The sequence below is a fragment of the Glossina fuscipes genome, unplaced genomic scaffold (genome assembly GCF_014805625.2).
Source record: "Glossina fuscipes isolate IAEA_lab_2018 unplaced genomic scaffold, Yale_Gfus_2 257, whole genome shotgun sequence".
Lineage (NCBI taxonomy): Eukaryota > Metazoa > Arthropoda > Insecta > Diptera > Glossinidae > Glossina > Glossina fuscipes.
The window spans coordinates 1,005,429-1,020,124 of NW_023998600.1; the positions used below are offsets into that span (position 1 = coordinate 1,005,429).

At 33.7% G+C, this 14,696-nt stretch overlaps 2 protein-coding genes across 2 annotated transcripts; one reads left to right on the top strand and one right to left on the bottom strand.

Annotated features, from left to right (window-relative positions):
- LOC119642739 (protein maelstrom-like) lies at nt 1-528 on the top strand. Its single transcript, XM_038042006.1, has one exon. It carries the CDS (start codon nt 1-3, stop codon nt 526-528), a length of 528 nt encoding a protein of 175 aa, XP_037897934.1.
- A 4,457-nt stretch (nt 529-4,985) lies between these two features.
- Nucleotides 4,986-10,858, bottom strand: LOC119642791. The gene is made up of 7 exons (XM_038042064.1): nt 10,614-10,858; nt 10,404-10,528; nt 10,218-10,340; nt 9,638-10,155; nt 9,483-9,572; nt 9,251-9,420; nt 4,986-7,385 (listed from the first exon to the last, which is right to left on the bottom strand). The coding sequence occupies exons 1-7, from the start codon at nt 10,700-10,702 to the stop codon at nt 5,519-5,521; spliced, it is 2,982 nt and encodes a 993-aa protein (XP_037897992.1). The 5' UTR covers nt 10,703-10,858; the 3' UTR covers nt 4,986-5,518.
- Nucleotides 10,859-14,696: the final 3,838 nt, after the last annotated feature.

Consider the following 14,696-nt stretch of genomic DNA (forward strand, 5'->3'; position numbering starts at 1 on the left):
ATGTACGGTCATCAACTTGAAGCTCAACATTATTCGGACACAACCCACAGTTTACCTTTTCCACCGAACGCTATGGGTGACAGAAATTTGGGCAATGTTTATAATGCGGTGTTGAAATTCTTAAGCTCCAACGATGACTATCCCTCCTTGTACACGCCGTGGGAATGCATACATATCGTAAATTCGGTGTTAAATTTTCTAAAATCTGACATAGGCGCGAATAACGCAATTTTAAGTATTTATTCATTAGAATACCTTTTTTATGTAATGAAAGAAGCGACATGTGACCAGAGAGAGCTGGAAAAGCCAAAGACTTTACACATAACAGATGCGTATTTCGAAAGGGATTACTTTGAATATGAAATTGGCATTGAATGTCCGTTCCATGAGGATACAGACAGGGGAAAATTTTGTACTCAATCTTTAGTTACAAGATGGGGATACATGTTTTCAGACCATATGTGTCAAGATATTGCTTTATCGCTAATACGGGGGTGGCATGCTAATGCATATATGTTTGGACCATAGGCTGTTCTCACTTAATACCTTTCCCCGTTTGCCACGATTTGACGGGTACTTTCCAAACATTAGAAACAAAGAAGGTAAGTGGGGGTTGGGCATTTTAGATTTCGAAAGTTGCTCGACTTTCAACCTTTTACTAACCGCAGCGCTGCAGTGCCCTTTACAAAGCTAAGTGAAAGGTTATAAAATTCACCATTATATATATAGTATATATACAAACATAAGTCAACTCAAACTAAGTTAACCGATCAAGTTGAGCAAACAAAACAAAGCAACTTTGCACATTTCCTGCGATGAATTGTGAACAATCACATCACGCCATCGTAGAGATTAGAAAAAAATCGTCTGATTTTTAAAGTAAGATAGGCTTTTAGTGTTAGTCTTTTACCTCCAAAAAATGCGGTCATACTGTTTTCTAGTAAAGAAAACTTCAACTTTTATTATATATATATGTATATATATATATGTACATAAACATGACACGATGCTCTTCATACTTTGATTATAATTTATTCATAGTCTCCAATTCTCTCGTTACACTAGTTTCTTCTTCTATTCCTGCAATTCGTTGTCTTTCTTTTTAACTTTACATCACCTTTGCTATTCAACACCTGCAGGCGCATATGATCTAGTTATCTCGTATCTTTATTTTGTAAACTTACTTATAAAATATGCCGAAAATAAATAAATATATATTTATACATATATATACATATATATATAAATGATGTATAATTTTGTCGCGGGAATGTCGCTGACGAAGTGTTCCATATTATAATGTATATTTCTTTGCTCCTCCTCATTTTTACTGCGACTTGTCGGCGCATTCATACAATTTTAGACAAAAAATTTCACCCTTTTCCTTAAGTAACATTACAAATATATATATATTTAATTAATATTTAAAAATAATGCCATCCCCTCAACGAGACAAATAAAACGAAATAATACTAATAAGGAAAAAGTGGAATCATCTGTAAATCCTGTGCAATCTAAACAAATTAGTCATAAATTCAGGACGTGCCGGACATGAGCAAAAGTCAATTAGCATTCTTTGTGTCAGCGTATATCTCTGGATTTAGGATTGCCGAAAGCACATATGGCGAGTTTTTAAGTAATTTATTGAGGATTGAGAAACATTTACCCCCCGCCTTAATGTGTTCTTTTCTTTAAAGTTTTCAGAAAAAAAGGAAACTTTTCTGTCTCAAAGGATATGTATGCGGAAAAATTGCATAGAATATTTTCGAATCAAGCAAGGAGTTCAAAAATTATTCTAAAAAATAAAGTTTCTTTGCGAGAGCCACCAACTGATTAGCCACAGAGTCCAGAAATTTCTGCGCCTATCATGACCAAAGCGCGATAATCAGGAAAAACAAAGCAAGAACAGTTAACGGAAAATATTGGAATGCAAATTAATCAAAGTGATGAGTGTTGTAGGTGCAAAAAGGTACTCATTGAAGTAGGAATATTCATTTTATGCGTCTATATATGCGGATTTACAGTGGCTTAGAAAAAAGTGTTAGTCTATACGATGAAGCCTCTAAAGGACAAGAAACACATGCAGTGTCTATGAAAATATTAAAGATAATAAGGCAATATTTCAACAGGACTTGACTGTACGTCGCGACACGTGCGATAAAATCTGCAAGAATTCTATAACTTTAACTGGCTATAAGATTGATGAGGAAAACTTACGCTGTGAAACTAGACGAAAGCTTGTTTAAAGATTCACATGACCACTATACATGGGCCCATATTCCCTGAAAGGTATAATAAAACAGAAAATGAACGCTTAACAAATTTCGGATGATATTTATGCTCAAAGAAATATGGGGTGAAGACAATTTACAAAAGCATCTCAAAGAAAGATATTCTATTGATTTAAAAAAGGAAAAACAAAAGTTTCAGACCAGTATTGGGAAATTGAAACGCTTTCATTTGGATCAGTCGTTTACAACACATAGCAATTTAAGCCGTTCTCTTGCAAGACCTGGAAGCGAAGGTTTCTCACTAAATATAACTCTAAGTGTTCATTGTGAAAATGCAAACGTTTGTCGTAAATGTGTAGCAATATTTAATTAATATCTTTTGTATACGGCCACGACTGCATAGAACTAGTAAGGTCGCGGCTTCTCAACCCTAGTTGCATGTTTTTTCACTTAAACTCGTGATAATAATTCAAAATTAAAAACTTAAAGCAAAATAAACAACGATAAGCAAGGCAAAATTTTCTAGGGTCAAAGAAGTTATCGGAACACGCGTGAGGAATTGCAGTTTCGGATGGCCACAACACCTGTAGCAACATCTATTCATTTATATGCTTTCCAATGTGATTTATAATTTACATTAACCGCTTGAGTGGCTGAGTGCGCAAGAGCGTCGACTAGCAATTCAATGGTCGTAGGTTCAAATCTCAAGTGCGGTAGAGTTTTTAATAAAGCCGAGTGCCTTAGAATGCTAGTGCTTTAAGACTTTAGTCTTAGAATTTATCCTCTAATAATAATAATAATAATAATATTTACATTAAAAATATAACAGATAAACAATAGAAAAATATTTAAAGGCATTAAAGATGACGCATACGCTCTATGCAAAGCTCCCCATTGCGATTTACTCTCATTAAAAATTTCAATGTACGAATGCGTAACAGTTCACTATTAGAACGAATGTTGAAGCTTTTATAGCATATAGTCTTAGACACTTCAAAATTGAGCTGAGTTAAACATCAGAACATGATACTGTGGATTTAGCTGAAGTTGTAGATTTTCAACACCAGTGAATGTATTGAATTCAATGCTCCACGTAGTACCAAATATGTTCATAGATTTAGAAAAGATATCATTATAGACGGAAATCAGTGTAGCAGGAGAATAGCCCCATAAGTAGTAGTTGGGTGCCACACCAATGCGTTGATATATATCACCTCGTGGTGATAGCCGTAAGTGCTAATGTTTACTGGAGAGAGTAACTTACGAAAGCTATATTAATACTTATTTAAACAAACGCGCAAAACCATATCATGCAGTGTTGCATTACAATTTTGAGTGAAAATAACAAGGCAAGAGGTTTAAATGTAACAACTTAGAGTATAATGAGTGCAACTAGAGTCACATATAAGTTAGTTAATTTTTATTTACATTTGAGTAACAACTCTTTTAACGTTCGGAGCGGGTAAAAAAGTCTGCCGATACAGGACCAAATTGCAAAAGAAACTTTAAGCCATCGCAAACATGCATAAGCCTGGCAACCGATAATAAATTGACAATAATTCACTTTCGAAACGTAACGACGTAAGGACAAAAGCTAGTTTAAATACGACATAGGTAAATCGCGCGTATTAAGCAATGTTGCTTTAATGGACTTTAAAGAGTCCGATAACGAGAATAAGTGGTAGACGTCATTTAGGTTCTTGCAAACGACTCTGAGCGGATTGAACAGCTCATAATTAAATTTACACTGATTAAGCTTAACCAAGATAAAGTGCCTAGAGAAGCGGTTAGGGACATTAAAGCTTATTTCACCAAGTAATGAAGGCGAGTCAATGGCACCATTTATGACTTTAATTAGAAAGGAAACGCCAAGAACAAATCTACATTTCTCAAGAGACGGTAGGGACAGCAGAAGCAACCTATTTTCATACGAAGGAAGAGAGGCAATCGGATCCCAACCCAAATTTCTAAGGGCAAACAGCAAGAATTGCTTTTGAACAGATTCAATTGAATCTACGTAGCACCTATATGAAGGAGACCACACAACTGAGGCATACTCGAGTATGGGTCTAACCAAACACATGTTCAACCTACTACGCCGCTAACAAAGATCTGAGAGAGAAATAACTTGAAGTGAATTTCTGATTTACAATTTTGCATATTAAACAGAGATCTCTCCACATTTTAGTTTTGCTCTCCATTTCACAAAGTAGGGTGGGAAACCAGAGGCTTGGAGTTTAAAGATAAGTAGTCTATGGTTAACGATATCAAATGCTTTGCTTATTCAACAACAATTTTCAGAATTTGGAAAAGGCAATTTTTTGAAAGGCCTGTCGTATAACCGCCTCTACGGAAACTGAACCTTTATGTGGCAAGAAGGACTAACCTTGGGCAAGTAACTTAGGTTTCCCATATTGGGATCACATACAGTGATGTCTTAAGCATTCTCCAACGTGAAAAGCATGCAACAATGTGTAATATTTGGTGTATTACTACGAAAATGAACCAATGACTGTTTTAGGCGAAGTGGTGTAGATTATCGAAGGGTCCGCCGAACTAAGATGCTCTCCCTCGTTTTAATAATGAAACATTTTCCAAACTGTTACTTCACATATATATTTTTATTTTGTAAAAATCAATTATAAATTTTCGTTTTCTCGTATATAATCACTTTATATGTATATATGTATAATATATAAATACAAGAATTTTAAAAATATTAAAAATGTCAAAAAGTTAATTGTATAAAAAATACTTCGTCCTTTTTCTCATTCCTATAACAGTAGAATATGAAAAGGACTTGTTGAAGCCATTAACAACTATTTAGAGTCCGATTGTCTATTGCGGAAAGGCTTACTGGCACAGATATTAAGGTGGAAAGCTCGGCGGCGTGGATATGTTTGACGGCAAGGTACTATTGAAAATGAAAGTAATCCAATGTGCGAATAATGGGCAAAAAAAACTGTAAAGTATAATCTGGAGCAATTCCTACAAAGCATTTTAATTTAAAATTTCTTTCAAATGCTTGTGAGGGCCATCAAAACGTTCAATGTTATACTTAAACTATTAATTTGACGCGCTCACAATCAATAAATAATAAATACATAGTTCGATGTAAATACCTTAAGGCAAATGCAACTTTCTTATAAAATTTGTGCTCAAGTTTATATGTGACGTAAGTATAGATAAAAAAATAATGTGAAATCGCATTTCACGGTACAATATCAATTTAAGGCACTTGATACAACGGCATGCAAAACTTTTGAATAAATGCTTTACTTAAGAAACTATAAATCACTTATGCTATAAAAACCTTTGCAATTTTGACATTTTATTTTTTTTACCTCGTCGGTTTCATCCATCGGCACAAGAGTGAAATATGTGTTCGTTACAATATCATCACGTTTGTGTCGAAGATTTTTAAAATTCAAGTTCTCCTTATATTTGTTATGGCAATATTTAAATATATGGAAGAGTACCGATTCTGTAGTCAAAATCATTTTAAGTTTATTTTCTATCCGTTTAGCATAATTTTCAATAAAAGACTGAGCCAACTTTAGTAGAAAACGTACAGTTTCCTCAGATAAATTTGAACAAAGATATTCTATTAATCCATTCAATTTAACTGAATCGATAATGTGGTTGTTAAAACGTTCTCCAAATTCGCTAAGGGAAATCATTGCACCATTTTCTCGAATAGTGAAAGAATTTATGTTTTCGGAGCCATCATTGTGATCCTCGATTTTCGATGTATTGTCCGGTGTGGATTGTATTATAGATTGTAATGAATTGGAGCCATTTTGACGCTCAGTTCCACCTGAACCTACGTTCAAGTCGCTATTCAACAATATGTCATTTCTTCGCAACGACGGCCTTCCTGTATTTGTATTAATGTTTGGTTTTGACTGCTTTTTGGACTTAAGTAGTTCTTTCAGATTTTCTTTGTCAGGTATGTCATTAATATTTTGAAAATTCTTTTTATTCGTGATATACCTGCGAACGTTTGTTATAATTTCATCAATTTTACTTGGATCGTGCTCAATATCATCATTAAAGTTCGTATACCAGTATTTAAATATCTGAAAAAGAATCGATTCTGTAGTGACGGCTAGTCTTACTTCGAAATTCAAATTCTGGCAATGGTCAACGATTCTCCTGGTCGTATTAAACAGAAAGCGAACAGTTTTCTCGGAAAAGTTCAAACAGAGAAATTCTGTTATACGACATAATGCATTTCGATCGAGGATGTTAATTAAAAATTCGAGCTCGAAATCTCTCAAGAAAATGCGTGAACGATTTTCTGCAACAATAAAGGAACCGGGAAATTTTTCATTGGGGTTAGATAGCGTGAATGCACCATCTGTGGGGGTTTGCATTTCGGTTGTAGTGGAATCAGGAAAGTTCTTATCCGGCTTAATTGAATGCTTTGTAATTTTCCTGATCCATTTAACAAACTCGTCGAGATGCTTTAAAATTACCTCAGCCCTACAGCGAAAATACTGAAAATCTTGATCTTCTTCCAATTTGCCATAACAATATTTTAGTATACGAAAAAGAATTGATTCTGTACTTGTATCTTTTTGAAAAACCATATCACGACATTTATGTAATCTTTCAATAAATGTCTTTGACAAATTCAGTAGAAAACGGATAACGTCTTCAGGAAACTTCGACGCAATGAAGTCTGCTAATTTGTTCCATTCTTTGCAATCGTAGATATTTTCGCGAAACTGACTCCCAAACTCTTCAAGGCAAATTTTTGCACCATTCGCTAGTAGAATGGTATGGCTGTTCCAAATCGGATTTGGAATCGGGGTCGGGTTATGTGCAGTGAAATTAACTTTGGCCGTTGTTGATATAGTTTCTGGTATCGGTTTTGTTACAGACTTAAGCACATTAGGCCCTTTTTGATGTTGAACACTTTGTCGTAGGACATGGGTATCTACTTTAACGTCATTATTCAATACTATACCTTGGCCTTTCGATGCATATGCTGGTCGTACCTTATTTTGATTTAATTGCTTGTTAATTTTATACAGGTCATTGAGATACTGCCGGTCGGGTAGTTCATTAATATTGCGTACAATGTCAATTTTGCCTTGACTGCCAGGGCGTATTCGGGTGGTTTCCTTAGATAATTTATGAAACTCTTTCCTGAAATATTTATAAAAATAAATGAACATGTTGATTAATCAACTTAAATAAGTTTTTCGGTTTGGGTTAAATGTTCAATCAGCACTTATATTCTAATATATTCTAATATATGGCGCAAAGAAATTCTATTCCTGACGTATTCAGCCATCGATTGCTAAAATATGATTGAGGTGAGTATAAAAGCGTTTAGCGTAATAAACATATCACATCACACTGTTCAAAAGCCATAAATTTGCAATAAGGTTTCGCTCGTAGGACCGATTTAAATGCACTTAGTAAGGAAAATAAGCATCAGAACTAACGAAAATACCCTCCGATTTCCGATAAAAGGAGTTAATGAATTAAAATTTTTATTTATTATATCAAATTTTAATAAACCGACGTTTCGTTTCCAGTTTTTCTTACATTAAGAATTTCCTATTTCGTTCTTGCACTGCTGCCGTTAAACCATCTATGGATAAACTTAAAAAGAGTAATTGTTCTCCTAAACCTGCATTATCAGCGGTCGCTGTAGCATTTGCCTTTTTACTCTCTTTATAAATAAATAGCACAACTCCGAGAATGATAGTGACAACGCAAGCATAACGTATCCACGAATAGGATTTTCGACCGATTAAAACACTCAATATACGGGTATGAAACCCACCGCAGCGCCATATTTGAGGAAATCATACCCAATAAATAAGTTAAAGCACTAACGGCATAATAACCATGTTTGGCGGACGTTATAAATTTTATAATATTATAAAAACATATAAATTTATATATATAGATCAATATTACAGCAATAATACATGAGGATTATAGGATGACCATATAAATATAGATGGACGCCAAAACAAGGTGTGGCCAACTTTGCAAGTAGCAAGCTTTAAATTGTAAATTGATGTTTGTCCATATTTTGAAACTCTTTTCAAGAAAGTGTCCGAACACTGACAGTACATATTTTTAATAAGATCATATTCTGCTTATTCTAAAACGGGCTGTTGTTGCAAACAGGCTTCTGTCGTAAAAGATTTGTAATGCTTCTAAAAATTTGTACCATAAAACACTTCATATGTTACTACAAATGTTTATCGTAAGGATTTTGTATAGTTGCAATGTCAAAATAAGGAAAACTAATTTTTTCATTCATTCCGAACTTTAAGGTTTTCAAAGAAATATCTCGTGTGTTTTGAATATTACATAAACACATTCTAATCTAAATGTTTCGAACAGGAGATTATGGGCTATAATAAGATGAAAAAAACTGGGAACCAACATTGGAACCAATTCTACAAATTGGAAGTTTTTGTTGAAAAATATGCTGCTACTGTTGATCATTTGGAAGTTGTTACAAGAGCAGATAAATTATATTCAAACAACATGCAAAAGTCATGATGATGATGAATATCCTTTTAAAGAGTGTATTATAAGATTTTTACATCGCGCAACACTTTGTAGTGCTTTGAGAAATTTGTATCTTACAACACTTGGTGTGTTAAAATAATCCTGTATTTAAAACATTTTCTATTGTTATGACGTCAAAACAGGAAAAAATTCTTTTTTTTGATTCATTTCGAACTTTAAAGAAACATCTTGTGTCTTGAATGTTAAACAAATGCATTCTCGTCTAAATTTTCCCAACAAAACAGATGAGCAGACCTGTTTAAAATTTCGAATTTAAACGCAGCCCTAAACAGAAAAAACTTGTTTTATTGTGATGACAAAGTAATAGACCGTCTGATGGTAAATGTAAATATCTAAGCAATGAATATATTAATATTTATAATTATAAGTGATAAATTTAACACTCTAGCACATGGCTTGACTTCTATAACCGATCAAAATATATAGGACTTGGAAAAATAAGCTTTATAGGTTACCTTTGACGACGACTAAGCGATTCTCGGTACTTTTCAATGTGGCCGTTACGAGCGTTGTCCGCGATGTTAGAAGCCATTTGCAAATTATAAACAGAATGTGTAAATAGCACCAAAGACGCTGCCAATTGAACGACATCCAAATTTGTGACATCATCACCATCCTTGTATTTCTAAGAAAAAAAATATATATATATCCTATCTCTTTTAAATGTTTAATTTTCACTATGCTTACGAAAATTAAATCTAGTATACCCATTCCCAGACCACTTCCTGATAGCACCATTGACGTAACATTCATACCATTAATGATTATTTCAAGGCCCTAAACGTACGAATAGAAGACGCTTTGCTATAAACTGACTGAAAGAAATCATTTTAAGAACTTACAGTTGTGGCTTTGCCAGCTGTTGCCATTCTTGTCATATATTTTGTAGCTCCCAATGATGTTGGCCCAACTACTCCGGACGCAACACCAAGCCAGCTACCACAAGCGTCCCGATCTGTTATTTGTATAGATTGTTCATGATTACTTCGATCGACTAAATTTTTAGCAGATAAAACGCCTGACATTATCCCTGTCGCAACACTGACACAAGCCGCTCCAGCGACGACCGGTGCTACTGCTGGGAAAGCCATAGCTGCTAAAGGTACAAACGCAGCCCCCATGCCCGCGAGGGATGCGCTTTTTTGAGCTTTTTCCAATAATACAGCTCCAGGTTTCCCATTTGGAGTGGTATAGCTTGCTAATACAACCTGATCATTTTCAAGGTTGTATACACCACAATTTGGTACGACCATCAACCCAGGTGGTAAAATATTCTCATTAATATAAGATTCCCAGTTTTGATAAACACGCCCAGTTTCATCAACGTAAATCATACAACAACCTTCGCTATCACCTCCCGCTGGAAAGGAAAAAACGATCACTTGTTTCTCAATCACTTTAAGCACACTAAATAGCACGCACCAACACATTTTCGTATTCGAAATACGGGATGAATAGAAAACTTTGTTGCTTTCTCTGGCTCTTTGTCGTTTGTAACAGCCACATAAAATATGTAAGAATATAAAGTACCGTTATCGTACTTTCCTACAAGTATTTTCGACTGTTAAATAAAAGTCTTTCTTATATTTAATATTAAATCAATCTTACTTTGTTTCCAAACGTTTGTAAACAGATTTTCACGCATTTTTTTAATTGCCCGTTGATTCTTTGTTTGATCTGGCAGAAGTGCTTTGATTTTTTTCTCTAAAACGTTACTTTGGCGGGCTGAATAGCTAACATGGCAATATATATTTAGTTTGGAATATAAATGTTTGCAATTAACAGTCGATAGTACATATGCGTAGCAATCTAACTTACAAATCCCAAATGATTTGGTCACGAAAACCAAGACTCAAAGCAAGCTCCTGTTGCGCTTCTCTGATAGTTTTCATCTTAGGCTGAGGCATTTTCGTAGCTCTTAATTTAATTGCAGTAACCAGATATCATTGATTTAATCAACAATTTACTTATGTACATATATGTGGGTTACGTAATGCGTTTGCGTTGTATGTTATAAATGAACTATTTACTAGAAATGGGGAAACACCGTGTTAATAAAAAAAAAAACACTTTCAATAAATACATTTAAGGGATGAGAAGCTGAGAATATTGTTATCGATAGTTTGGGCTTTCAGAAATGAAGCGGTAATCATGTAAGCAGGCGATCATCGGCGTGATTATCTCCTTGCGTTTTTGGGAGAGAATTGATTATCGCCAAGAGGCTAATTAGACACCATCGTCAGCAGCTTTCCAATACATTTCCTTAAATTTTCCATGACAATTAACTAATAACTGAGAGAAACGTAAAAAATGAGAGCCAAATTGAGTTTTATTTATCATACATATGGTAAACAATAATAAGGATGCAAAATAATATGCAAATGTAAACAAATTGGACGCTTATTCTCACATTTTTCGAATTATTGAGAATTGTATACGCTTATTCTCGTACTTTACCAATTTTTATGCGCTTATTCTCACATTTTTCGCTTACTCTCGTACTTTACCAAATTTTTATACAAATACTTGAACAAATGTAAACAAATTCATTCATTTCATTAAAATGAATTATATAGAGCTCATGTTAGGCTATATTTAGTTTAATTTAATTCGATATTGAAAAAAAATTGTACTTACCTTCAACATTTTTGTTTTTTTCTTCACAATTCGCAAATGTAATTTCGGACACGCTTCATTTTTTTTTTAGTTTTTTAATTTTTTGAATTAATAGTTCATTGTCTAAAAATTGTTTCCATTTTTCTTTTGCAGCTGCTTTTTTACAAATTCAAATTTAAAAGCAGATTTGTGATAACTTTACTTAGTTTATATTTAATATTAATGCGAATTTATTCTCAATAAGGGAAATTTTGTTGTCGCCTGATTTGACGTCACTGAGAGAGCGGATTTGGCGATAATCGTCAGCAAATTTGCCAATATGATTAGATTCTCTTGGCGATCACAGCCTACTTCATTGCCTCCTGCTTACATGGTTACTCACTTATGTTATCAAGTACACAGACAACACCTTTTTTTTATATTGATTTGATAAAAAATCAACTGATTCCAAAAACAAATACATGTAATAATTTTTTGTTAATAAATAATTGCATACAAGGAAAAACAATGAAAAACCAGGAAAATTTGTAAAGCCTATTTGTAAAAAAGAAAAAGAATACTCCGAGGGGTGGGGAAAGGATTATCACGTATGTATAAGTAACGAATTGCTTTTAAAAATTACTAAAAAAACGTCACCACACCGGCAATTGCCACCACTTTTTTACCACCCACTTTCAAAATTCATGGGTGAGCTTCTGGTCTGCATTGTATCACAATTATTGCGAATTTCTTGCGCCTAACTTCTTCACGAAAGTTCCGATTATATTCCGATCCTGCACCGAATTCTGGCATAGCTTCTTCTATACCTTTAAATTATTTTCCCGTTCCAATTTTACTGTTCGCCATTGTGCGAAGTCGACGTGGCATTAAAACGCATATGATGCTTTTTTGGCAAGTTTTTTGGTACACGTATGGCGAATTCTTGTACATTAGTCGTTGCCGAGCTGCCAGGAGAGCTACCGCTAGTTGAAACCTTCCAAGAAAAAATCCCTTGTATATTTTTTTACATTGCTTTATCTAGAAACGCACGTGGGATTTTTTAGAAATATTGATTTGTGTATGATTTGTAGATGATGAATGAAAATATTCAATTTTGAAGCGGGAAAATTCATCTTATTAATAAATGGTGTTTAGATTAACTTACAGAAAAAATCGAACGTAGTTTTCTAAAAAACATTGTTTTAAGAAGACTGAAACTCCTTCGAGTGAAAACAAGTAAGAAAATTATCTTAAAATAGACAAAGAAAGGAAGAACTAAGCTTTCATACTTTACAATGTTTTCAGAATAAAAGTAGAAATTTATATGGTGTAATTATAAGTAACAACAAGAAAACACGAAAAAAAAGGTGTCCACAATTTTTGTTGCATATGTGTTTGTCCTTTGACCACTTTGGGTCATTTTCAAACTCTTTTGCAAAGTTCGTGTCAACAAGCTACAATCTTAGAACTTATTGGACCGCGATTGTATTGCGGATATGTAACAACAAAATAGATAAAAGACACGTGAACCAAATGGCTAGGGGTTCGGAAAAAGAAAATTTTCTAATACCAAGTGTTCGAATTACCCAAAACATCTCAGAATCTAACAGCTCAGTTCCTTCGGTCCAAACGTAGAATGAACCACGAAAATTGTTGCGCTTGTAAGGAGTTGTGGAAGAATCCCATTTTTTGTTAGCTTCTATTAAACATCCTCCATGCGTTGTATATAATGATAAATGAATTATCAAAATGATAGTATGTAGGCTTAAAGTACAAATAAGGAACTTCACTTCTTGTTTAGCTTGAGATACATTACAGTACGTCTACCGATTATTTGTTCCGTAAACAATAGCAATTTAAGGCAAGGCTGACCAATTTCTCTTATTGAACTGGAACATAAAAAACTATCGAAGCGATCAGAAGACGGTAGAAAAATATGGTCAACAATCTTGCACTTACAGTTTTTTGTGTCCGTTAAATTAAGTCTTGGTTTTAATTGTAATCATCATTTGGTTTGATATTTTCAGGTTGCAAATTTTTCAATGTTGCAACCGGAATATAGAATAATTGAAGGCTCGTGCATATGAATTGCACCATTTTTAAAAGAATTTATAACACAACCGGTAAAATATAAGTGATATCTAAAATGTACCCATATATCGAAACTAAGATGTATAAACTTCTAGGGCCCTATGCAGAATATACGTTCTTTGGTATGGTTTTTGTGCACAATGTTTACATCCGGCTAGATACAATCCTTCAATGGTCCAGTCGTAATGGTAAACACGAATGCTACTTAAGCTAAATTTCTATGTTCTCTCTTTGAAGAAACCAATTTTCCAGAAAAAAAGAAAGAAAAATCCATTTGTAAATTTTTATGTTAAATAAAGAAAAAAAGTCGCCCAATAATTTAAAATAATTATGAAAGGAATATAAAAACAATAAAATAGCAAATAGGAGACACCTTAATATTTTCTTATTTCACAAGTTGACCGCCCAGTTCCCACAAATTCCACAAGTTCGCCGCCCAGATTCCACAATATAACAAGAGACGAACAAGTTTGATCAAACAAGTCATCGTTTACATAGGTACTTTCTCTCTTAATTTCTCCTTTCACTTTCGTTTAGTAAATATTTTTGTTTCATTTTTATTACTCACCTCATTTTCTATTGCATTTGCTTCATTTCTGATTTGGTGTCAATTTGCAAAAATGTTTGTTAGCAAACATTTAAGTGATGAAGAAAATGCTGAAATTTATTTTTAGATGTAACAATCCGAATGGGAATGGACATAATTACACAGGTAATTAATTTTCTATATTATTAAGTAGAATTATACAGGTAGTTAAAACTTCCTTTAGCTAACAATTGCTTACCCTAGAGACTGGTATAATTTCTTATGAGCTTAGCATAGATTTTTCTGAGAATAAAGTTTATTTCTGAGAGTATGATTTATTTCACGTACTGTTGTTGGATTTTCTGACTTAAAAAGAAGAAGAAAAAAAATTTGCTTCTTTGACATCGTGTGTTGTGATAAAACAGCAATAATTACGTACGCTCGCTCGTGTAATTAAAATTGCTGGCAATTACCCGAAATTAACTTACATTGTTAAAGAACATTGTGAGGGTATTGTTATAGTCTGGAATACTTAATATACGCAACCATTCTTGTAATTTTCGAGGCGGGAACTTAAAAATAGATCTTTTTTACCGGGTTTAGTTTGGTTATATCGGCATGTCGTCACTACTATACTTTTCTGGTCGTATGCTATACTTTTCTGGTCGTATGCTATACTTTTCGGTCGT